This window comes from Grus americana, chromosome 32 (assembly GCF_028858705.1).
Source record: "Grus americana isolate bGruAme1 chromosome 32, bGruAme1.mat, whole genome shotgun sequence".
Classification (NCBI taxonomy): domain Eukaryota; kingdom Metazoa; phylum Chordata; class Aves; order Gruiformes; family Gruidae; genus Grus; species Grus americana.
In genome coordinates this window covers 808,182-832,778 of record NC_072883.1, presented here as the reverse complement: position 1 = coordinate 832,778, position 24,597 = coordinate 808,182, and the positions used below count along the sequence as shown (strand labels likewise).

General features: G+C 56.6%; 3 protein-coding genes across 14 annotated transcripts in view; all 3 read right to left on the bottom strand.

Annotated features, from left to right (window-relative positions):
* LOC129198296 (butyrophilin subfamily 1 member A1-like) overlaps positions 1-23,999 on the bottom strand; it is a 48,756-nt gene extending 24,757 nt beyond the window's left edge. For 8 of the 9 annotated variants that reach the window (XM_054807458.1, XM_054807459.1, XM_054807460.1 and 5 more), the window contains exon 1: positions 14,035-14,336. In XM_054807458.1, coding sequence (XP_054663433.1) covers positions 14,035-14,271 — 237 coding nt within the window. In that variant the 5' untranslated portion in view covers positions 14,272-14,336. Of the gene's footprint in view, positions 1-14,034; positions 14,337-23,891 lie in introns of those variants that run through there. The other variant, XM_054807462.1, reaches the window with a different exon arrangement.
* LOC129198238 (butyrophilin subfamily 1 member A1-like) lies at positions 16,957-19,430 on the bottom strand (the record flags this gene model as incomplete). The annotated part of the gene is made up of 2 exons (XM_054807393.1): positions 16,957-18,702; positions 19,190-19,430. Coding segments are annotated over 2 exons (780 nt in total), but the record flags the coding sequence as incomplete, so codon positions are not given.
* Positions 19,382-23,898, bottom strand: LOC129198337 (butyrophilin subfamily 3 member A2-like). 4 transcript variants are annotated; one of them, XM_054807560.1, is made up of 8 exons: positions 23,306-23,898; positions 22,557-22,806; positions 22,177-22,261; positions 21,368-21,715; positions 20,348-20,632; positions 20,016-20,120; positions 19,776-19,796; positions 19,382-19,483 (listed from the first exon to the last, which is right to left on the bottom strand). In XM_054807560.1, the coding sequence occupies exons 2-8, from the start codon at positions 22,641-22,643 to the stop codon at positions 19,449-19,451; spliced, it is 966 nt and encodes a 321-aa protein (XP_054663535.1). In that variant the 5' UTR covers positions 22,644-22,806; positions 23,306-23,898; the 3' UTR covers positions 19,382-19,448. The 4 variants fall into 4 exon arrangements, with proteins under 4 accessions (XP_054663535.1, XP_054663533.1, XP_054663532.1 ...); XM_054807558.1 differs by having other exon boundaries at positions 19,429-19,796; XM_054807557.1 differs by lacking the exon at positions 19,382-19,483 and having other exon boundaries at positions 19,759-20,120.
* Positions 24,000-24,597: the final 598 nt, after the last annotated feature.

The window sequence follows — 24,597 nt, the reverse complement described above, 5'->3', positions numbered from 1 at the left end:
TCCATGCTCAAAACTCTAAACGTCCAGCCCTAGCTCCCAGGCCAAAGGTGCCAGCCCCAAAACACATGCCTGCCCTCAAACCTCCCTCAGCGGCCCTCGCACAGTGTAGGTAGTTAGGGCCCGGCGGCCGGAAGATGTCGCGCTGTACGGAAAGATAAGACCCCTCTCCTAATAGCCAATAGTGTTTAATTTACGACGTAAGCAGACGGATGTGATGTTGTAAACCTAAGCTATATAATGCTCTGTTGCCCACCAATAAACGCCATTTGCCGTCCACCACATTGGTGTCTGTGAGCTAATGGACCGAACGACCCGGGGTTGGTCGTCGTGCCGTTCCTGAACCAGGTCGTCACGCCAACGACAGGCAACAAGTGGTGCCGAAACCCGGGAAGCACTCGCCTGGAATCGGGTGAACGGTGGCCGGAGCGGCAGGACCAGCCCGGCGGGGAGGACGCTCCCGGACCAACAAGGAGGATGGAAGCCCTTGTGAAGGTCGTATCTCAATTACATAAACAGTGGGTGATTGATTTTAGACCTAAAGATTTTACTCTCGCAGTTGCGAGACTTTTACAAATTGGGGTCATTGACCAGCCGGTGGATATTCTCCACCCTGAAGTGGGGGAGAAGTGCATTAGAGCGTTAGCCGAGGAGACGATGTCCTCGGGTCGTGGGAAAAACCTTAAATCATGGGGAAAAGTGGTACACGCCCTGCAGAAAGCTATACAAGAGCAGGAGACCTGGAGGGCGGCAAAGAGCTGTCTGCTGGCCACTCCGAAACTGGGAGTCGGGGCAGCCACACAGACTTTGCTCCCCCCAGACGCTGGTGATTCTGCTGAGCCTAAAGATCTGCAAGAGGGCGACACGTCCCCTCAATCCCCAAACCCCGACCCGCTTACGGAAGGACAGAAACGAGCTAAATCCTTCTGGGGTGTGCTAGCCGAGGAGGCCAGAAGCACCGCAGAAAAATCAGAATCTAAAGAAATCTGGACTACGCCACCGCCCTACGCGCCCCAAGATGGCGCCGAGCACAAAGAAGAAGGGCAGGGCGAGAATGCCTCGGGCGGGAACAGGGAGGAAGCGCTAAAATCAACAAGCGCACACAAACAAGAAGGGGAGGAGAACGAGGAGGAGAAAAGCAGCGGGGATGAACGGGGAGAGAAGGGGGGCGTGAATGAGGGGCGGAAACCCAGTCAGAGCGGCTATCGGAAAAAATGCCCTCATAGGGCAAACACCCTGTCGGTCAGAAGGCGAGGCGGGTCAAGATGGAGGGAACGGCCCACCCACAAGGGAAAAGGGCGGGGCCGGAGCCCGACAAAAAGGTACCGGAACCCGGAAGTAACCAGTCAGTCGAGTTCCGACTCCGGATCAGACACTTCCTGGGACGAGTGGCTTACAACTGATTCGAACTTAGAGGAGAAGGAAACGAAGATAAACAGAGTCAAGGGCCAAAATATTCCCATCCAAATTAAAGAGGAACCAGGAGGGGGAGAGATCCCTCTCACGGACTGGAGGAAAATAAAGACCGCATGCGCCGACTGGGCCCCATCGGCCGCGCTAGCGTTCCCAGTCCGGGTGACGGATGGGGGTCAAAGGGTCCACTCGCCAATAAATCCTAAGGATATACAAACAATTGTTAAAGCAATCGCAGACAAAGGGCTCAATTCTGCCTTGGTTTCCACCCTGATAGACGGGATTTTCGGAGGAGATGACATGCTCCCATTCGATATAAAACAGACTTGCAGACTGATCTTTGACGGGGCAGGAATGATCGTTTTTAAACAAGAATGGGAGGACAACTGTACGAGGCAACTAGCCCGAGTAACCGGGGCGGACCATCCACTACACGGCTCCAGCCTGCAGCGGCTAATGGGTACAGACCCAACAATGATTACCCCCCATGCGCAAGCCCAGGGCTTGCGGGCCCATGAAGTTATGACGACTACTCGCGCGGCCAGAGAAGCTATCCGTGTAGCCTCCAGAGTTGTCGCCAAGCCATCGCCATGGTCCACAATAAAACAAAATGAAAGTGAGAGTTTTACACAATTTGTAGATCGCCTCCAGGCAGCGATCGACTCCTCGACCCTGCCTGTGGAAGCAAAAGGCCCGGTCCTTGCAGACTGCTTGCGCCAACAGTGTAATTCGAAAGCCAAAGAAACCTTACGGTCTCTGCCAGCGGGATCAACTATCGCGGACATGATTAAACGTGTCGCGAATGAAGAACATCTAGCCCCGATTCAAGTTGCTGTTCGCACCGCAATAGCTACTATGGTGGTATGTTCTAAATGTGGCCAGGCAGGCCACGTCGTAGCAAACTGCCCTTGGCTTAGGGACCCGTCAACACTGCCCGCCCCGCGTCAAAATCGACCCAGAGGACCGTGTTGGGCTTGTGGAAAGAAAGGGCATTTCGCCAGGGAATGCAGATCTAAAAACCAGGGAAACGCAAAGGGGAGGGGGCACCCGGGCCGCGCACAGCCCTCTCCCACTTGGGACATAAGGCGGCCCAACTATGCCAACCCCGAATGGGGCGAAGCGCTCCCGAATCCGCTGCCCCCTCGACGGGCGACCGACTTTATGGTTCAACCGACGATCCAGCCGAACCCGTCCCTGCCTCAGGGACAGCAACTACCACCCCTCGGGGGCGAGACCCCAGGGTGGCCCTGACAGTAAGGTGTGATAACCCGCCAGTGGTGTGGGGAATCTGTTCCCCCTACAATACCTTAGATGGCACCACCAGTAGCGTCCCCTTTTTGATCGATACCGGAGCAGATGTTACCGTTATCCCCGAAACGAACTGGCCCCCACACTGGAAATTGGAAGATGCCCCCTTGGTGGGTGGAGTCGGAGGATTAACTCGAGCTCGGAAAAGCGCCCAATTAATAGCAATTACGCTTCACACAGAAAAAGGACCAGAGAAAACCATCAACCTTTTCCCATATGTCATGTCAGGAGTCCCACCCCTGTTGGGAAGGAACACTCCGGCTCTATTAGAAGCCAGGGTGACAAATTTACTATAAGGGCCACTGCTACACACCCACTTCTACCAATTAGACTGACGTGGAGATCATCCGACCCAGTGTGGGTCGAGCAGTGGCCCCTGTCGAAGCCTCGAATGGATGCTCTTCTTGAGCTAATCGACCGCGAACTACAACGAGGCCTTCTACTAGCCCATGGAACACCCCAGTCTTTGTAATACCCAAACGATCGGGTGAGGGATTTTGCCTCCTCCATGAGCTACGTAAGGTAAACGAGAAAATTCAACCAATGGGTCCCGTCCAAACGCTGTTACCTATGAACTCTATGATACCAGAGGGACAGCCTTGCGCTATTCTCGACATTAAAGACTGTTTCTTTTCGATACCCCTGCATGAGGAGGATAGAGAACGATTTGCCTTTTCCGTCGTGTTCCCAAATAGCCAACGCCCCAATTTACGCTTCCAGTGGAAAGTACTACCCCAAGGAATGATTAACTCGCCTGCTATCTGCCAAATAACGGTAGATCGGGCACTGGCACCGGTTCGACGCAGCGACCCGACTGCAACTATCATTCAATATATGGATGATATTTTGATCGCCGCACCGTCAGGGAGTCAGGTAGACCAGCTGGTGTCGACAGTTTCAGACACTCTAAAAACAAACGGGTTCGAAATCGCGACTGCAAAAATTAAAAGAGGACCATGTGTAAGTTTTTTAGGAGTAAACATCACGAGCTCCTACATAACCCCCCCCCCAAATGAAAATCCGTCGGAACATCAAGACGCTCCACGACATGCAACAGTTAGTAGGATCCTTGCAATGGCTCCGCAATATCGTCCTGGTCCCTCCAGAAACCATGTCCCCCCTATACGACCTTCTGAAAGGCAAGAACCCATGGGAACAAAAAACTCTAACGACAGAAGCAATGAGCTCTCTTGACTTTATCGAGCAGCAGATATCGTCAAGCTCACTCGCCAGATGGAAGCCAAATGTATCACTCGATCTGTATGTGCATTTTACGGCAGGAGGGGGAGTAGGGGCACTGGCCCAGGGCCCCCCTGAAAAAGCTCAACCAATACAATGGGTAGTCCTGGGAAAACCATCACGTGCATTCTCCCCAGGGATCGAGTGCCTTGGTAACCTCATCATGAAAGGCAGAAAACTCGCCCTAAGACATTTAGGTATTGAACCTGCCACAATATACCTACCCTTCCGCAAACAGCTCCCAACGCAATCAGTGGCAATGTCAGAACATCTAGCTGTAGCCCTCGTCGGATTTGGTGGAGAAGTCCGGCATGCCAGAAAGCCCCCCTGGACTCAAATGCTGAAAATCGTCGACATCGACCTTCCACAGAAGGTCATGGACCGGCCCCAGCCGGGACCAACGGTCTTCACAGACGCATCCTCAGTAACCTCAACCGCGGCAGCAGTATGGCAATCGGAAGGAGAATGGCACCGTATCAAAATGACCGATCGTGCGCTTTCAGTTCAACAGCTGGAAGCGGCGGCAGTGGTACTGGCATGCGGACTGTTCCCAATGGAACATCTCAATATAGTAACCGATTCAATGTTCGTGGCCAAGCTTTGCTTAGCCATGTCGGGGCCCGGCGTGTCGACGTCTACAATAGCTCTAATGCTAGAAGAAGCGCTTTTTTCCCGAAAAGGTACCATATCGGTCATCCACGTCAACAGCCACGACCCAATTAAAGGCTTTTTCCAAACCGGTAACGACAAAGCAGATGCCGCTGCTAAAGGATTGTGGACGCTAAGAGATGCCCGCCAGCTACATGAATCCCTCCACATTGGAGCTAAAGCACTAGCAAAGAGATGTGGAATTTCAGCCACTGATGCGAAACACATAGTAGCCACGTGCCCCCATTGTCAAAAAACACCTCTATGGTCTAGTGGAGTCAACCCCAGAGGTCTCAAAGCCTCTGAGGTGTGGCAGACGGATTTTACGTTCTGTCAATTACTGAAACCTCAAGCGTGGCTAGCGGTGACTGTAGACACATATAGCGGGATGATCGTAGCGACACAACACCTCAAGACTGACTCCAAAGCAACCATCCAACACTGGCTGACAGCCATGGCTTGGCTTGGCGTCCCTAATCAGATCAAAACAGACAACGGTCCGAATTTTGTATCCAAATCAGTCCAAGCATTCGCTCTGAAATGGGGCATTACCTTAATACACGGCATCCCGTATAATAGCACGGGACAAGCCATAGTCGAACGAGCAAACCAAACTTTAAAATCTAAATTAGAGGTATTAGCAAAAGCAGAAGGCTTTACCAACACTGTTCCCCCAGGAGATCAGGCGCGCTTACTAGCGACTGCTTTATTAGCACTGAACCAATTCCCCAGGGGAGAAGAGGTGAATAGTCCCACCCAAAAACATTGGGCCACTCGGGCATTAGAGGAAGGCCCGTTAGTCATAATTAGAAATGAGCTGGGAGAATGGGAACAAGGATGGAGATTAGTCCTTACAGGGCGAGGATATGCCGCAGTCAAAAAAGATGGAGTAATTAAGTGGTGTCCGCTTAAGTCTATTAAACCAGACCTCCAGAATAAAACTAATGAAAACTATGGGTTTTTGTTCACAGGACCGGATCACTGGACGCCCTCGTAACCCGTACACCCCGGTGACAAAAGAAGATGACAAGCTGACAAGCACCCCGTCCGAACCTGGAAATTCCGCACTGGGAGAAACCAAACAACGACAAAATAGCCCCTGCAGGGGGGGGGGCCGCGATGCCTTTGTGTGATTTTGATCCTAGAGCTTGTCACCATAGAACAGGTAAAATCAGGCCACCCTCATCAGCCATTTAAATGGTCCCTCTTTCGGTTTGAGGATCACCAGATTATTGCAACTCAAATAACATCAGGTGCGCCAAGTTTTACTACCTCTCTGTGTCAGCTTGTCCCGAGAGACCGGTGTTGGGAAGACCTGGGATTTTATATGTGTCCTAGCTCTAATCCTGGGAAGGGATATTGCAACTCCCCTAACCAATATTACTGTACCTATTGGGGGTGTGAGACCATAGCCCCTGCTTGGATACCGGGTAGTGGTAGAGACAAATACCTAAAAGTCCAATGGGGTCCATATGGGTGCATTCCACCGCAAGCATGGCGAGGACGCGGAAATTGCCAATACCTCTTCTTAAATGTTACCAAGTCCCGAGAGAACAGTTGGTTACTTGGAAAAATGTGGGGAATAAGATACACAGAACCAGGGACAGACAGAGGTGGCTTAATCATCATAAAAAAAGAGGTTGTCCCAAATGATCCATGGCCAACAGGCCCCAACCAAGCAATTGCTAAGAGAGTGGTCCGGGCTATTCGCAGCCAGGACTACATGATTAGAAAGACCAACAACCAGAAAACATCCACCACGCCACCCACCGCCGAAATCCCTTATGGAAATCCTCTCTGGAAAATGATGCAAGCTAGCTACCAGGTATTGAACAAAACTAATCCAAACCTTACAGAGCATTGCTGGTTATGCTACGGAAGAAAACCACCCTTTTATGAGGCTGTAGGAATAACGGACATGCCTTTACAGTCAAATGGCATAAATCCGGCCCAATGTATTTGGGACACAGAAAAACAAACCATTACATTGGCACAGGTGGTGGGAAGTGGCATGTGTGTAGGCAAAGTCCCAGAGCACAATAAGCAACTATGTATTGGTAAGGCACGGTACAAAACCCCTGCAAAGTGGTTAATACCGGTCGAAAATGCCAAGTGGATTTGTTCCACTGTTGGACTTACACCCTGTTTGTCCTTGGAAATATTTGATGAATCCTCAGAATATTGTGTCCAGGCGTCTATAGTCCCTAAGATCTTTTACCATCCTGAAGAATATGCCTATGACTCATATATTACCCCAGGACATCATCTGTCAAAACGGGAACCCTTTACAGTACTAACGATAGCTACTCTGATGATCATAGGAGGTGTGGGACTAGGCACAGGAGTAACATCCCTGGTACAACAGAGCAAAGAATTCAGCGCCCTGAGAGTGGCAGTAGATGAGGACATGGCTAGAATTGAACAATCAATAACCGCATTAGAACAATCAATTAGATCATTATCGGAAGTCGTGTTACAAAATCGAAGAGGATTGGACCTGGTTTTCTTACAGCAAGGAGGGGTGTGCGCTGCACTAAAAGAAGAGTGTTGTGTATATGCGGACCACACAGGAGTAGTGAGAGACACTATGGCCAAATTGCGAGAGGGATTGGAAAAGCGAAAAAGGGACCGAGAGGCACAACAAGATTGGTTTGCATCATGGTTTAACCACTCACCATGGCTAACCACCCTGATATCTACCTTGATAGGGCCAATCGCAATGATCATGATGGCACTGATCTTTGGACCCTGCCTATTGAATAGAATCGTGTCGTTTGTTAGAAGCCGGCTAGAGAGCGTTAACATTATGTTAGTAGAACGCCAACAACTGCTTTAAGAATAGTGAGTAGATATATATATTTAAGAATACTAAGAAGGTACGCTCAGTGTTACCCCCAGTTATCCCTGAAGTTATCCCGACTTACACCCCATTACTAACGGTTACCCCTAACTTCCACCCGTTTAACGTGCCTTATCTTTTTCTTCAAATTTATAACATATAAGAGTGTCATATAATATAGAATAAATGTAGGAAATGTAGGTAGTTAGGGCCCGGTGGCCGGAAGATGTCGCGCTGTACGGAAAGATAAGACCCCTCTCCTAATAGCCAATAGTGTTTAATTTACGACGTAAGCAGACGGATGTGATGTTGTAAACCTAAGCTATATAATGCTCTGTTGCCCACCAATAAACGCCATTTGCCGTCCACCACATTGGTGTCTGTGAGCTAATGGACCGAATGACCCGGGGCTGGTCGTCGTGCTGTTCCTGAACCAGGTCGTCACGCCAACGACAGGCGACAGGACACACTGCAGACAGAGACAGCTTGCTGCACAGACACAGAGGCAGAAATGCATTTGTCAGAAGCCATGAGGGCAGAATGAAATCCCAGCAGGTGGGGTAGCAGACCAGGAGAGGCAGAGAAAGGCCAAGTGGAAGGCAGCAGGGTACAGGGCAGCATTGGCAGAAGAGCAACGATCTTGGGGGATCCGGCCAGGCGGAAAGGGAGCTGGAGGCAGGGAGAGGAAGGAGGCAGGCAGAGATCTGGAGAAGCACGGCAGGGATGGGCCCGCACACACGACTCACCCCACCTCCTGGCACCCACGGGAGACCTTCAGCACCCCCAGGCCTCTCTCTGCCTCCGCCCCTTGCTCCTCCACAGTGCCGGCTGCCCGACCCTCACCCACTCAGGAGCAGGTGGCAGGTACCTCCACACTCCTCTCCCACCAGGCTTCCCGGACGCACGGCAGCTCCCACGTGTGGCCGACGGAGGCACCGAGCTCCCGGCGCTGTGTGCTGGTGGTGCGTGAAGTCGGGCATTGCTGGGAGGGATCCTTCCTTGCCACGGGGACCGGCTGCTCCTTGCTGGAGGCAGCTGCCTGTGGCGGCAGCCCCTTCCCTTCCATTTTCCCTTCCCTTTTCCCTTCCCTTCTCCCTTCCCTTCCCTCCTAGGCCAGCTGGCAAGGGCAGGCAAGGGCAGGCAGCCCCCTCCCCAGCTAGAGCCCTTGGCCCAGCAGGGCCAGCCCCAGCCTCAGGGGCTGCACAAAGAGCTGCCCTGGCCCTTGCCCACCTCCAGCCTTTGGAAAACCTGGGCTGCCCAGCCCCAGCCTCATGGCACCCACCTGGGCTGCCCAGCCCCAGCACACAGCTGGGAAGCTTTGTTCCTTCAGGCACATCACAAAGTCGAGCAGGGACTTGGCTACAACACTCAGTGCCCAAAGTTTCCACCATGAAACCTCCCTCAGCGGCACTTTCACAGCCCCACTGACACTGGGGCTGCAGACTCACCCAGCCGCCTAAACAGTCCTAACAACGCCTTACGTCTGTCTGGCTGTCTACCAGAGTCCAGCTTCAAAAGAGGGCAGGGGGAGCAGAAGGATGGCCCACAAACCCCCCAGGTCAGTGCAGCGGGGGGATCTCGGCCCCAGCCCCAGCCATCCTCTGCCCATTACCTACAGGGATGTGGCATCAGCGGGAGCAGCTGCGAGCATCGGTACCGGCTCCAAGCAGCCGGGCTGCCTGGGCTCTGCTTTGTTCTTGGGTCCCCCGCCCCTTCCCACACATTGTCTGGCTTGGCCACCCTAGGCCCCCCCTCCCAGCACCCTACCATCCCATGCCATGCCATGCCATCCCACTCCATCCCATCCCATCCCATCGCACAGTCCCTGGCTCCACTGCAGCACCAAACCCCAGAGCAGCAGCAGCAGCCACAGCAATCAACATTGCTAAATATCACCCTAAAAGAGCCCCAGGTGGGGAAATTCTTTCTCCACTCAGAAGGTTCCTCTGCTGCTGCACCTAAAGCCCCGCAGTTACCAAGATGCTTTCCCACACTCAGCCCCATCCTTGTGATTATGGGATAATGGCCCGGGGGGATTCCCAGAGCTGGGGAGAGGGACGAGGGCGAGCCCCATCTACCCCAGGGCTGTTGGGGAGCCCGGACCCAGAGCTGGACTGGGGAGCAGCATGGGGTGGGGTGGGCAGAAGGAGGACCTGCAAATCATCCGAAGGACTGAAAACTCAGTCTGCAAATGCCCTTCGCGGGCAGGCAGGAATCAGGACCAAAAGCCCCCAGGAACCAGCACGGCCACCCTCCATGGTCACCCACAAAGCTTTATTGAAGGCCATGGTGCTGTGCCTGGGCAGGGTGGGCTTGGGCAGGGCAGAGAGGGACATGTGCTGCTGCGGGATGGAGGAGAGGAGAGCGGGCAGTGTCTGCAGCAGGGCAGGGGCTGTCCGGGGCTGCGGTGGGGATGGAAGGGGGGCAGAGGTTCTAGGAGGTGCTGTCCCTCAGGCACAGTTCAGTATTGCATGTCCCCACCCAAAACCAGGGTCGGATGATCTCTGCATTGAAGGAGGCTGGTGGGAAAGTGAAGATCTCAACTCCGCTGTCGGCATTGATGAAAGTCACCAGCCCCTGCGTGCAGTCCAGACAGACCCAGAGTCTCCTGGGGATGGGGATGGGGGACAGGGAGGTGCGAGGAGAGGTGAGAGACTCAAACTGCCCTGACCTGTGCCCCACCCCCCAGACCCCTATTGCAGGGCTCAGCTCCAGATACCAATTCCTGTGCACAGAGTCCCTGGCCACCCCCACAGCCCAACATGAATTTCCTCCCACCCTGCCCTTCACCTCCACCTCCCAGCAGTGCCTCCCCTCCCTGAACCCCTCCTGGCCCAGCACACAGCACCAAGTGTCAAATCTCTCAGGGGTGTTGGGCAGTTTCTGCCATGCTGTTCCCCATTTTACACTTCTCCCATCCGCTGACAGGACAAGTTGGGAATGAGCCGAGTCTGGATCGAGGGTCACCACGTCTGCAGGGGACAGGAGGAGCCAGAGCATCAGGGGCAGAGCTGCGTCGTGGGCAGGGTTTGAGCACCCTGGGGCCAGGCTCTGCCCCGCGGGGCAGAACACGGGGCATCTCCTTCCTCCTAGAGATGCCCATGACGGGGCCGGCCCCAGCACGGCCACGGCCCAGCTGGGTCCCCTGGGAACAGGCAACGGTGGGGCTGCAGCCCCAGCAGGGAGGAGCAGCATGGGGAGGCAGTGGCTGGGTCTGGGCAGTGCACGGGCTCTCAGGGGGGTGGCAGAGGGCTCCTCTTGGCCCCAGGGATGCCACTCACAATGCCTTGGAAAGGCAAGAAAAGGGGCTGGAGAACAGGCTAGTGCCCTGCTCGGGGGTGTCTGAGTCACCAAACACACCCAGGCACGGCCAGTCCCGGGCACTGCCCAGCCCAGATGCCCCTTGCACACAAGCACAGGGAGGAGACCCACCCAGAATGGCACTAAAATACGGGATTACCTGGATTGTGGGGAAGCAGAAACTTTCTCCAGGCTAGAAGGAGAGACAAGAGCTGGTCACATCCCCCAGCCGGTCCCCAGCACCTCTGGGCAGGGGTGAGGGTCCAGGTGTGGGCTGGTGTCCGCCAGCTGCCCACCCTGGCAGGCACATCGCCTTGGGCTTTCCCAGAGCCAGGGGATGCAGGGATGGAGAGGACGGGCAAGGAGGGAAAGGGCTGAGCACAGAGTGCCCAGAACAGAACCCCACGCCATGATAGAGCTCATGGACACTCACCCAGTGCTGCATCTCTTTTCTCTGCAAAGCAAAACCAAAAGCAGTAAGTGATCAGAGGGGACAGCGTCTCATCCCATGGCTGCTCCCACAGGGCCAGGCAGAGTTCAGGCTGAACCCCAACTCCTTCTCTTTGGGGAGTGCGAAATCTCCCCAAATCAGGTGAAATGGCTCCCTGCCAGCCCATCCCCCCATCAGCCCACCCAGGCACTCTGGAGTTCAGCCGTAACTTCAGGAGCCATCCAAACCCACGTCCCTCCCAGGGGGGCTCCTTTGCCAGCAGGTTTTGCTGGGGGAAGGGGCCACAAGGACTCACCCAGCTCTCGGGACTGCAGCCCTGAAAAGCAAAGGCAGAGGAAGAGGGGGTCAGGACAGCAGCTGGCTTCATCCCTGGGAACATCTCAAGAGGGTCTCTTGCACCTTCCCACCAGCCAGAGATGGTCTGGCCGTGCTCCCTGTCCTCCCACACACACCCCACCATGGGTCCTTGTCCCCTTCCTTCCTTTGCCCAAAGAGCTTTTTGGTGAAGGCAAAACATTCTTCTGGCACCACTTACCTTTCCTTCTCCACAGATAAGCACCGAGGCCAAGGAGCACAGCTGAAAGCACGAGGAGCACCCCCACACCAACCATCCAGGGACGGGCATTGTGGAAAAAGGGAGCTGAGAAACAAAACCATCAGCAGGAAAAGGGATGGTTTTACAGTCCCGTGTTTGAGCAGCAGAAGAACAAAAAGACAAACGCCCCAAGGCTGTGAAGGTGCACAGCCCTCCCGTGCCCCCACACCCCACACCTTGCACGGGGAACCCCAGATCAAAGCTGCTCAAAGCAACGCAGCAAACCCCAGCCCTGCTGCCGGCACCACAGGGTCTGGCTGCCATCATTGCACCTGAGATGTGCAGGGACGTCTCCTGCTCCTGGTTGAGGCGGATGCTCCTGACCATGCAGGACCATTTCCCATCTCTGTTCCCATTGGTCACAATGATGATGCCTTCGACGTCAAAGAGGCCCCTCTCATCCGAGGAATGTCTCTGGGAGACCGAGGGGAGATGCTGCCCATCGGGATCTCTCCACAGCACCTCCGGTAGTGGGTACCAGCCGGCCGATCGACACACCACCCGGATGCCTCCGTCCTCATAAACCTCCAGGGAGAGCTGAGGGCCAGAGCCTGTGGCTGGGGAAGAGCCCGTGGTTGGGGTCAGTGTGGGATGGACTCAACTCAAAGGCCTCTGAATCCGATAGCAGACACATCACAGGTCCCACCAGGGCTACAGGTCCGGCCACCAAAACCACCCCAACTTGTGCGGGAACTGCAGAGCATTGATGCCAAACGACCCCAGATCTCCCACAAAACAGCCCGGCAGAGCAAGACCCAGCTGCCGAGCTTCAGCGCCTCAAGGCAGCGTCTGTAGTTACTCATCTTTGTTGAAGAAGCCCCAACGCTTCCAGACAACGTGCCAGGTCTCCTACGGCACAAAGGGCAAAGCCAAAGCAAAGATCCAGCTGCTCAGAGCCAGGAAGAGATCTCTTATCATCTTGAGATCTAACAGCATCAGTTCCCAGCCTTGGCTTGTCTGGCAGCCCCAGCTCTCAGCCCAAGGAGCTGCTCAGCACCTTATCCCCAGGGCCACGGACACCTACACCAGCCCCTGCAAACACCACACCCACCACAAACCTGACACCTCCACATCCACCGTAGCTTCTCCATAAGAGGCATCATCTGTCACAGTGCAGACATAATAACCATCATCAGAGGGTCTCAACCCAGAGATTCGCAAGTCCAAGCGTCCACGGGAGAGACCATCTCTGACCAACTCTGTCCTCCCAACATATTCTTCCATCTGCTCCCCATACAGGTCCTCTCCATTTCGGTAGTGGTGCACTGTTTCAGAGAATGAATGCCGGATCCACCTGATGTCCAAGCTCCGAGCCTCCACGCTGGGGGACAAATGACATGGCAGCACGACGTCCTGCCCCACGGTGACCTGGAGAGGGCGGTCTGGTCCCACCACTCTGAAGTCAGCTTGGTGATGGAGAAGGACACAGAGACACAGAGATTGCGCCTACGTTAATTTAGGGGTGTTGCATGGCAAGGGGTGAGCTTGGCGTGACCTTGGTGCACGCTCCATCCCACGGGCGTTGCTTTGCCCTCCCCATGGTCCAAAGACACTGGAGAAAGTGGCGGGAGAGTGGGAGGACTGGAAGGAGAAGGAGGTTTCCTGGGAGCGGGAACGTGCTCCAGAAAACGACCTCCACCCCAGCCAGCCCTGCTGCAAGCCAGAAACGCTTGAGGGGAGCGCTGCAGGACGGGACCGAAGGTGCCCCCAGGGCAAGGGACGTATTGCAGAAAGAGCCCAAGCGAAAGCCAAACCCATGTGGGGCCCAGCTCTGGGCTGGGCTCCCCCCACTCCATGGCACCTCCCCTGCCCCACAGCTGCCCCCCAGAGTGGGCAAAACCCCCCCCCAGCCCTGCAGGATCCCTACCTGATCCCAGCCGCAGGACGTGCAGAGTCACCAAATAGCTCAGGAGGAGCCACATCTGCGTCCGGAGCTGGAGAAGAGGGAGGGGAAGGGAGGGAGAGGGAGGGTGATGGGGGGTTACAGCTGGTGGAGAGGGGATGGGGAAGAAGGGCTGCACCTGCCCCCAAAGAGGCTCCGGAAATCCCACCAAACCACCTGCACCAGCACCCCCATGGCAGAACAAACCGTTGCTGCAGGGCAGGACGGGACCGCACACGACTCCCCGGTGCAGCCCCCTGCTCTGCCCCACTCCCCCTCACCAGCATTTGTTCCAAATCCCTGACAAGACTCGAAAGGAAAGGAAATATTCTAAATCCCCTGCAGAAAGAAAAGTCGCTCACCAGATGGTCATGAGTTACAGGAGGCACCAGGCTTCTCAATTTTAGCTGCAGAATTCCTGGCTGTGGGGCGACTTCTGGCTCCACCCTGCACAACATGAGCTGAAGTTCCGCATCTGTGCCCAAGTCATCAGTCAAAAAATAAACATCGAAAGAGGAACCAAGCAGAACAGGCAGAAGAAGTCTGTTCGTTGGGAGTGATGGTGCAAAACTTAGAGCTTCGTTGTGCTGTTGGGCCATCCAGGAGGAGCCCAGCAGTGTCCCTGCAGCCCGACAACAGCCAGGAGCTTGTGGGGAGTGGGGGAGAAGTGGACAAGATGGGGCGTGGGGGGGGTTTGAAGTGTCGGGACATGCCAGCTGTGCCCTGTCGCTGTGCCCTGTCCCTTTGCCCTGTCCCCTCAGGGACCTCAGATCCCAGGGCAGGACGTGTCCCCCGCTGTCCCCACCCTCCCATCCCCATGCAGGGGCAGCCCATCCCCAAGAGCAGGGGTGCAGGGGGGTGCGAGGGGCTGGACCCAGAGCAGGGCATGGGGGCGCCAGGGGGCCATTCCCAGAGCTGGGGAGGGGGAGCAGGATGAGCCCCTTCTACCCCAGGGCTGTTGGGGAGCCCGGACCCAGCTGTGGTGGAATCTGGGAGGGGCAGAAGGGGATGGGGGTGCAGAAGGAGAAACCATAACCCCCCCAAGGGATGGTGTAGCAGTGGGGGTCCTGTTCCTGGCTCTGGGCATCCTGCGCCCCTTACCTGCGTGGCAGTGGCGGCATCACCGGGAGCGGCTCTGAGCATCGGTACCGGCTCGGAGCAGCCGGGCTGCCTGGGCTCTGCTTTGTCCTTGGTTCCCGCAGCCCCAGCCCCTTCTCGTGTGTCCCCCACCCCTTCCCGTGCCCTGCCGGGCTCAGACACCCCTAGGCCCTGCTCCCAGCACCCTCCCATCCCATCCCATCCCATCCCATCCCATCCCATCCCATCCGACGTGGTTCAGCCCCATCCCAGCTGAGCACGACGCGCTGCTCGCTCACCCCTCCCCGGCGGGATGGGGAGGAGAATGGAAAAACAGAGGCAAAGCCTCGAGGGTTGGGATAAGGACGGGTTACTGGGACGGCGAGGGAGAGGGAAACAATCAACTGATAACAAATAATCACTGTGGGTGAGAACAGAAAGCAATTCACCGATCCCACGACCGACTGGACCCTCAGCCCGTCCCGGAGCCACGCCAAACCCGCCCCTCCCCGACTAGCCCCCTTTTGTGGGGAGCATGACGTCACATGGGATGCAATAGCCCCCTGGCCAGCTTGGCTCACCTGTCCTGGCTCCTTGTGAAAATTAACTCTACCCTAGCCAGAACCGGGACGTTAGCCACCCCTTCTTCTATACCATCTACGGCACGCCTAGATTATTCACAGAGATCGTTCCCTTACTCTACGGGCCATCGCCCTAAAATGTCCGTCGAGTTCATTTAGTCCATGGCGTTGGGTTCCATCTGTCATTACAGCCACCCCTGTAGCCCCCCCACTACCAAAACCTTGCCACGCAAACCCAATACATCGCACCCCTCGCCTCTGTCCATCACGTATTTAGGTGTTAGCATTACAATACACGCTCACTACAGAAACTTCACACACTAAATCACAGCAACAAGAAAAAAGACAAAAGAATTCCTCTCACCAAAATCAAAATAACATCATCACAACTCCAAACAAGAGGGGACAATTTCCACACGCAGTCCTCCCCTCGTCCCTTCACCACTATTTCACTCTCTAGCTACGTTCAGTCCATGTTTTGCCCGTTACCTCTTCCAATTACTCTCCTTGTCTCGATTTTGTCGTGCCCCACGTTGGGCGCCAAAAAAAGACTGTGGTGGGCTGACCCTGTCTGCAGGCCAGGTGCCCCCCAGAGCTGCTCCATCACCCCCCCTCCTGTACTAGACAGGGGAGAAAAGGTATAATGAAACGCTGGTGGGTCGAGAGAAGGACAGGGAGAGATCACTCACTGATTATCGTCATGGGCAAACCAGACTGACCTTAGAGAGGAAGTTCATCTAATTGCTTGCCAGGCAAAAGAGAGTAGGGGAATGAGAACGAAACCCAAATCTTAAACCACCTCCCCCCACCCCTCCCATCTTCCCGGGCTCAACTTCACTCCCAATTCCACCTACTCCCCACCAGCGGCACAGGGGGACGGGGAATGGGGGTTACGGTCGGTTCATGACACGGTGTTTCTGCCGCCTCTTCATCCTCAGGGGGAGGACTCCTCTCATCGTTCCCCTGCTGCAGCATGGAGTCCCTCTCATGGGGTGCAGACCTTCAGGAGCAAACTGCTCCAGCGTGGGTCCCCCATGGGGTCACAAGTCCTGCCAGCAAACCTGCTCTGGCGTGGGCTCCTCTCTCCATGGGGCCACAGGTCCTGCCAGGAGCTTGCTCCAGCGTGGGCTTCCCACGGGGTCACAGCCTCCTTCAGATGCCACCACCTGCTCTGGCGTGGGGTTCTCCATGGGCAGCAGGTGGAACCTCTACACCCCCTCATCCTTCCTCCATGGGCTGCAGGGGGACAGCCTGCTTCACCATGGCCTTCACCAGGGGCTGCAGGGGGATCTCTGCTCCAGTGCCTGGAGCTCCTCCTGCCCCTCCTTCTGCACCGACCTGGGTGTCTGCAGAGTTTCTTACATCTTCTCACTCCTCTGTCCTGCTGCAAAAGCTCTCTGTAACTTGTTTCTTACCTTCTTAACTATGTCATCACAGAGGCACTGATTGGCTTGGCCTTGGCCAGCGGCGGGTCCATCTTGGAGCCACCTTGCAATGGCTCTATCAGACACAGGGGAAGCTTCTAGCAGCTTCTTGCATAAGCCGCCCCTGTAGCCCCCCACTACCAAAACCTTGCCACGCAAACCCAATACACCATCCCATCAATCCCACTCATCCCACCTGTGGTGGGTTGAGCCTGGCTGGGGACCAGGTGCCCACCAGAGCCGCTCTCTCACTCCCCTCATTCACTAAACAGGGGAGAAAAGGCATAACGAAATGCTTGCAGGTCGAGATAAGGACAGGGAGAGATCACTCACTAATTGTTGTCACGAGCAAAACAGACCAAACTTAGAGAGGGAATTCATCTAATTTATTACTAGGCAAAACAGAGTAGAGGAATGAGAAAATAAAATCAACTCTTAAAACACTTCCCCCCACCCCTCCCATCTTCCCGGGCTCAACTTCACTCCCGGCTTCAACCTTCCCCCCCTCAGCAGCACAGGGGGACGGGGAATGGGGGTTACGGTCAGTTCATCTCACGGTGTTTCTGCCGCTTCTTCATCCTCAGGGGGAGGACTCCTCTCATCGTTCCCCTGCTCCAGCATGGAGTCCCTCTCACGGGGTGCAGACCTTCAGGAGCAAACTGCTCCAGCGTGGGGTCCCCCACGGGGTCACAAGTCCTGCCAGCAAACCTGCCCTGGCGTGGGCTCCCCTCTTCACGGGTCCACCGGTCCGGCCTGGAACTTGCTCCAGCGTGGGCTTCCCACGGGCCACAGCCTCCTTCAGGTGCCTCCACCTGCTTCGGCGTGGGGTCCTCCACGGGCTGCAGGTGGAATCTCTACACCCCCTCATCCTTCCTCCATGGGCTGCAGGGGGACAGCCTGCCTCACCATGGCCTTCACCACGGGCTGCAGGGGGATCTCTGCTCCGGCGCCTGGAGCTCCTCCTCCCCCTCCTTCTGCACTGACCTGGGTGTCTGCAGAGTTTCTTACATCTTCTCACTCCTCTCTCCGGCTGCAAAAGCTCTCTCTCTCTGTTTTTCTACTTCTTAAATATGTTATCACAGAGGCGCTGATTGGCTTGGCCTTGGCCAGCGGTGGGCCCGTCTTGGAGCCGGCTGGCATTGGCTCTGTCAGACACAGGGGGAGCTTCTAGCAGCTTCTCACAGAAGCCACCCCTGTAGCCCCCCCGCTACCAAAACCTTGCCACGCAATCCCAACACACCCACAAAGCTTTATTGAAGGCCATGGTGCTGTGCCTGGGCAGGGTGGGCTTGGGCAGGGCAGAGAGGGACATGTGCTGCTGCGGGATGGAGGAGAGGAGAGCGGGCAGTGTCTGCAGCAGGGCAGGGGCTGTCCGGGGCTGCGGTGGGGATGGAAGGGGGGCAGAGGGTCTAGGAGGTTCTGCCCCTCAGGCACAGCTTGTTATTCCATGTCTCCACCCAAAACCAGGGTCGGATGATCTCTGCATTGAAGGAGGCTGGTGGGAAAGTGAAGATCTCGACCCCGCTGTCGGCATCGATGAAAGTCACCAGCCCCTGCGTGCAGTCCAGACAGACCCAGAGTCTCCTGGGGATGGGGATCGGGGACAGGGAGGTGCGAGGAGAGGTGACAGACACAAACTGCCCTTCCCAGTGCCCCACCCCCCAGACCCCTATTGCAGGGCTCAGCTCCAGATACCCCTTCCTGTGCACAGAGTCCCTGGCCACCCCCACAGCCCACCAGGAATCACCTCCCACCTCCCCCTTCACCTCCACCTCCCAGCAGTGCCTCCCCTCCCTGAACCCCTCCTGGCCCAGCACGCAGCACCAATACGTAAATCTCTCAGGGGTGTCGGGCAGGTCCTGCCGTGCTCTTCCCCATCTCACACTTCTCCCATCCGCTGACAGGACAAGTCGGGAATGAGCCGAGTTTGGATCGAGGGTCACCACGTCTGCAGGGGACAGGAGGAGCCAGAGCATCAGGGGCAGAGCTGCGTCGTGGGCAGGGTTTGAGCACCCTGGGGCCAGGCTCTGCCCCGCGGGGCAGCACACGGGGCATCTCCTTCCTCCTAGAGATGCCCATGACGGGGCCGGCCCCAGCACGGCCACGGCCCAGCTGGGTCCCCTGGGAACAGGCAACGGTGGGGCTGCAGCCCCAGCAGGGAGGAGCAGCCTGGGGAGGCAGTGGCTGGGTCTGGGCAGTGCACGGGCTCTCAGGGGGGTGGCAGAGGGCTCCTCTTGGCCCCAGGGATGCCACTCACAATGCATTGGAAAGGCAAGAAAGGGGCTGGAGAACAGGCTAGTGCCCTGCTCGGGGGTGTCTGAGTCACCAAACACACCCAGGCACGGCCAGTCCCGGGCACTGCCCAGCCCAGATGCCCCTTGCACACAAGCACAGGGAGGAGACCCACCCAGAAGGGCACTAAAATACGGGATTACCTGGATTGTGGGGAAGCAGAAACTTTCTCCAGGCTAGAAGGAGAGACAAGAGCTGGTCACATCCCCCAGCCGGTCCCCAGCACCTCTGGGCAGGGGTGAGGGTCCAGGTGTGGGCTGGTGTCCCCGAGCTGCCCACCCTGCCAGGCACATCGCCTTGGGCTTTCCCAGAGCTGGGGGATGCAGGGATGGAGAGGACGGGCAAGGAGGGAAAGGGCTGAGCACAAAGTGCCCAGAACAGAACCCCACGCCATGATAGAGCTCATGGACACTCACCCAGTGCTGCATCTCTTTTCTCTGCAAAGCAAAACCAAAAGCAGTAAGTGATCAGAGGGGACAGCGTCTCATCCCATGGCTGCTCCCACAGGGCCAGGCAGAGTTCAGGCTGAACCCCAACTCCTTCTCTTTGGGGAGTGCGAAATCTCCCCAAATCAGGTGAAATGGCTCCCTGCCAGCCCATCCCCCCATCAGCCCACCCAGGCACTCTGGAGTTCAGCCGTAACTTCAGGAGCCATCCAAACCCACGTCCCTCCCAGGGGGGCTCCTTTGCCTGGAGGTTTTGCTGGGGGAAGGGGCCACAAGGACTCACCCAGCTCTCGGGACTGCACCACTGAAAAGCAAAGGCAGAGGAAGAGGGGGTCAGGACAGCAGCTGGCTTCATCCCTGGGAACATCTCAAGAGGGTCTCTTGCACCTTCCCACCAGACTGAGATGGTCTGGCCGTGCTCCCTGTCCTCCCACACACACCCCACCATGGGTCCTTGTCCCCTTCCTTCCTTTGCCCAAAGAGCTTTTTGGTGAAGGCAAAACATTCTTCTGACACCACTTACCTTTCCTTCTCCACAGATAAGCACCGAGGCCAAGGAGCACAGCTGAAAGCACGAGGAGCACCCCCACACCAACCATCCAGGGACGGGCATTGTGGAAAAAGGGAGCTGAGAAACAAAACCATCAGCAGGAAAAGGGATGGTTTTACAGTCCCGTGTTTGAGCAGCAGAAGAACAAAAAGACAAACGCCCCAAGGCTGTGAAGGTGCACAGCCCTCCCGTGCCCCCACACCCCACACCTTGCACCGCGAACCCCAGATCAAAGCTGCTCAAAGCAACGCAGCAAACCCCAGCCCTGCTGCCGGCACCACAGGGTCTGGCTGCCATCATTGCACCTGAGATGTGCAGGGACGTCTCCTGCTCCTGGTTGAGGCGGATGCTTCTGACCACGCAGGACCATTTCCCATCTCTGTTCCCATTGGTCACAATGATGATGCCTTCGACGTCAAAGAGGCCCCTCTCATCCGAGGAATGTCTCTGGGAGACCGAGGGGAGATGCTGCCCATCGGGATCTCTCCACAGCACCTCCGGTAGTGGGTACCAGCCGGCCGATCGACACACCACCCGGATGCCTCCGTCCTCGTAAGCCTCCAGGGAGAGCTGAGGGACAGAGCCTGTGGCTGGGGAAGAGCCCGTGGTTGGGGTCAGTGTGGGATGGACTCAACTCAAAGGCCTCTGAATCCGATAGCAGACACATCATGGGTCCCACCAGGGCTACAGGACCGGCCACCAAAACCACCCCAACTTGTGCGGGAACTGCAGAGCATTGATGCCAAACGACCCCACATCTCCCACAAAACAGCCCGGCAGAGCAAGACCCAGCTGCCGAGATTCAGCGCCTCAAGGCAGCGTCTGTAGTTACTCGTCTTTGTTGAAGAAGCCCCAATGCTTCCAGACAACGTGCCAGGTCTCCTACGGCACAAAGGGCAAAGCCAAAGCAAAGATCCAGCTGCTCAGAGCCAGGAAGAGATCTCTTCCCAACTCCACACCTAACAGCGTCAGGTCCCAGCCTTGGCTTGGCTGGCAGCCCCGGCTCTGAGCACAAGGAGCTGCTCAGCACCTCGTCCCCAGGGCCTTCACACCATCACCAGGACACCCTTCACAGACACCACGCACACCCAGCAAAGCCACCACATCCATGTGGCTCTGCCCCAAAACCACCTCCAGCACCACCTGCGTGCTCCCTCCTGGGCAGGCACTGCAGGCAACAGCCCCCTCGCACCCCACCTCTTTCAACGGCTCCTGTCCTTCGGCACCTCATCCACACACCTGAGGATGGGACAGAGCTCTGGGAGGGACACACAAACCCACGGACACCCGCACCAGCCCCTGCAAACACCGCACCCACCACAAACCTGCCACCTCCAGATCCACCGTAGCTTCTCCATAAGAGGCACCATCTGTCACAGTGCAGACGTACTGACCATCGTCAGAGGGTCTCAACGCAGAGATTCGCAAGTCCAGGCGTCCACGGGAGAGACCATCTCTGACCAACTCTGTCCTCCCAACATATTCCTCCATCTGATCCCTGTACAGGTCCTCTCCATTTCGGTAGTGGTGCACCGTTTCAGAGAATGGATGCCGGATCCACCTGATGTCCAAGCTCCGAGCCTCCACGCTGGGGGACAAGTGACATGGCAGCACGACGTCCTGCCCCACAGTCGCCTGGACAGTGTGGTCTGGTCCCACCACTCTGAAGTCAGCTTGGTGATGGAGAAGGACACAGAGACACAGAGATTGTGCCTACGTTAATTTAGGGGTGTTGTATGGCAAGGGGCGAGCTTGGCGTGACCTTGGTGCACGCTCCATCCCACGGGCGTTACTTTGCCCTCCCCATGGTCCAAAGACCCTGGAGAAAGTGGCGAGGGAGTGGGAGGACTGGAAGGAGAAGGAGGTTTCCTGGGAGGGGGAACGTGCTCCAGAAAACGACCTCCACCCCAGCCAGCCCTGCTGCAAGCCAGAAACGTTTGAGGGGAGCGCTGCAGGATGGGACCAAAGGTGCCCCCAGGGCAAGGGACACATTGCAGAAAGAGCCCAAGGGAAAGCAAAACCCATGCGGGGCCCAGCTCTGGGCTGGGCTCCCCCCACTCCATGGCAGCTCCCCTGCCCCACAGCTGCCACCTGGAGTGGGCAAAAGCCCCCCCCAGCCCTGCAGGATCCCTACCTGATCCCAGCCGCAGGACGTGCAGAGTCACCAAATAACTCAGGAGGCCCCCGGGGCTCGCAGGGAGCCACATGTGCGTCCGGAGCTGGAGAAGAGGGAGGGGAAGGGAGGCAGAGGGAGGGCGATGGGGGGTTACAGCTGCTGGAGAGGGGATGGGGAAGAAGGGCTGCATGTGCCCCCAAAGAGGCTCCAGCAATCCCACCAACCCTCCTGCACCAGCACCCCCATTGCTCCAGTGCAGGACAGGACCGCATACGGCTCCCCGGTGCAGCCCCCTGCTCTGCCCCGCTCCCCCTCACCAGCATTTATTGCAAATCCCTGACAAGACTCTAAAGGAAAGGAAATATTCTAAATCCCCTGCAGAAAGACAAGTCACTCACCAGACGGGCACGAGTTACAGGAGTCACCAGGCTGCTCAGTTTCCGTTTCCGAATTCCTGCCTGTGGGGTGATGTCCCAGGTTTGCATGGCATGGTTTTTGTTAGCGGGGGGCTACCTGGGTGGCTTCTGCAAGAAGGTCCTAGAAGCTTCCCCTGTGTCTGAGAGAGCCGATGGCAGTTGGCTCCAAGACGGACCCACTGCTGTGCAAGGCCAAGCCCATCAGCGATGGGTGGTGGTGGTGGTAGCGCCTCTGGGACAACAGAGATAAGAAGGAGAGGAAAAAAAAAAGGAGCAAGAGCTGTTGCAATGAGATTAAGATGTGAGAAACTCTGCAGACACCCAGGTCAGTGCAGAAGGAGGGGCAGGAGGTTCTCCAGGCGCCGGAGCAGAGATCCCCCTGCAGCCCGTGGTGAAGACCATGGTGAAGCAGGCTGTCCCCCTGCAGCCCATGGCGGAAGGATGAGGGGGTGTAGAAATTCCACCTGCAGCCCATGGAGGACCCCATGCCAGAGCAGGTGGTGGCACCTGGAGGAGGCTGTGAGCTCTTGGGAAACCCTCAGTGGAGCAAGTTCCTGGCAGGACCTTTGGTCCCATGCAGAGAGGAGCCCACGCCAGAGCAGGTTTGCTGGCAGGACTTGTGCCCCCGTGGGGGACCCCACGCTGGAGCAGTTTGCTCCTGAAGGTCTGCACCCCATGGGAGAGACCATGCTGGAGCAGGTGAAGAACGGCAGCCCATGGGAAGGACTCACTTTGGAGAAGTTGGTGGAGGACTGTCTCCCATGGGAGGGACCCCACGCTGGAGCAGAGGCAGAGTGTGAGGAGTCTTCCTCTGAGGAGGAAGGAGCAGCAGACAAGGTGTGATGAACTGACCACAGCCCCCATTCCCCATCCCCCTGTGGTGCTGGGCTGGAGTAGGTAGAAATCGGGAGTGAAGTTGAGTCCAGGAAGATGGGAGGGGTGAGGGGAGGCGTTTTAAGATTTGGTTTTAGTTCTCATTGCTCTACTCTCTTTTGCTCGGTAATAAATTAGATGAATTATTTCCTCTACGATGAGTCTGTCATCTGCCCATGATGGTAACTGCTGAGTCATCTGTTCCTGTCCTTATCTCGCCCCACCAGCCTTTCCTTATGCTTTTCTCCCCTGTCTAGTTAAGAAGGAGGGGGAGTGATGGAGTCACAAAATAAACCTCCAAGCACAAAACAAAAAGGGAAACCAACAGCCTCCCCACTCCCACCTGGATGGGAGCTGCTGAAGGTGGCTTTTCCCGGAGCTGCACCTCTCCCGGCAGCCTGTGCTGGGGAACAGCACCAGGCCAGGTTTGGCACCCAGAAATACCTGTTTCCTTTCCCAAAAAGGGCTGATTGTCTTGTGCATGAGCACTGTCGCTGAAGTAATGAGCAAACCCCCAACCAGACCCCAGTGAATTGTCCACCTGAGCCAGTTGCACTGGGTCCATCTCTTGGGGTTCTTTGGTGTTTCAGGACATTGGTGTGTTCCGGAGGAAAAGGCAGGAGCCCCTCAGTCCTCGGAAAGGAAAAAGGAGAAAAAGAAAGGCACAAGAAGGCTGTTTGTTGGGGGTGATGGTGCAAAGCTTCGAGCTTTGACAGGACAAGTTGGGAATGAGCCGAGTTTGGCTGATTTGGGATTGCAAAATGTAAACGTCGAGGCCCTGCTCCCAGGCCAAAGGTGCCAGCCCCAAAAGGGATGCCTGCCCTCAAACCTCCCACACCGGCCCTCGCACAGCCCCACTCGCATTGGGGCTGCGGGCTCGCCTAGCCGCGCAAGGCCTCAACATAGAGTCTCACGTCACTCTCGGCAAAAATTTACCTCCACGCTCCAAACTGGAAACGTCGAGGCCCTGCTCCCAGGCCAAAGGTGCCAGCCCCAAAAGGGATGCCTGCCCTCAAACCTCCCACACCGGCCCTCGCACAGCCCCACTCGCATTGGGGCTGCGGGCTCGCCTAGCCGCGCAAGGCCTCAACATAGAGTCTCACGTCACTCTCGGCAAAAATTTACCTCCACGCTCCAAAATTTTTAACGT

Excerpts from the sequence above, each read along its gene's own strand:
- LOC129198337 (XM_054807557.1), bottom strand. The coding sequence starts at position 22,643 with ATGCAAACCTGGGACATCACCCCACAGGCAGGAATTCGGAAACGGAAA. Across the intron at positions 21,716-22,176 it reads CGTCCTGCGGCTGGGATCAG|CTGACTTCAGAGTGGTGGGA; the intron begins GTAGGGATCCTG and ends TCCATCACCAAG. Across the intron at positions 20,121-20,347 it reads GACGTCCCTGCACATCTCAG|CTCCCTTTTTCCACAATGCC; the intron begins GTGCAATGATGG and ends TTTGTTTCTCAG.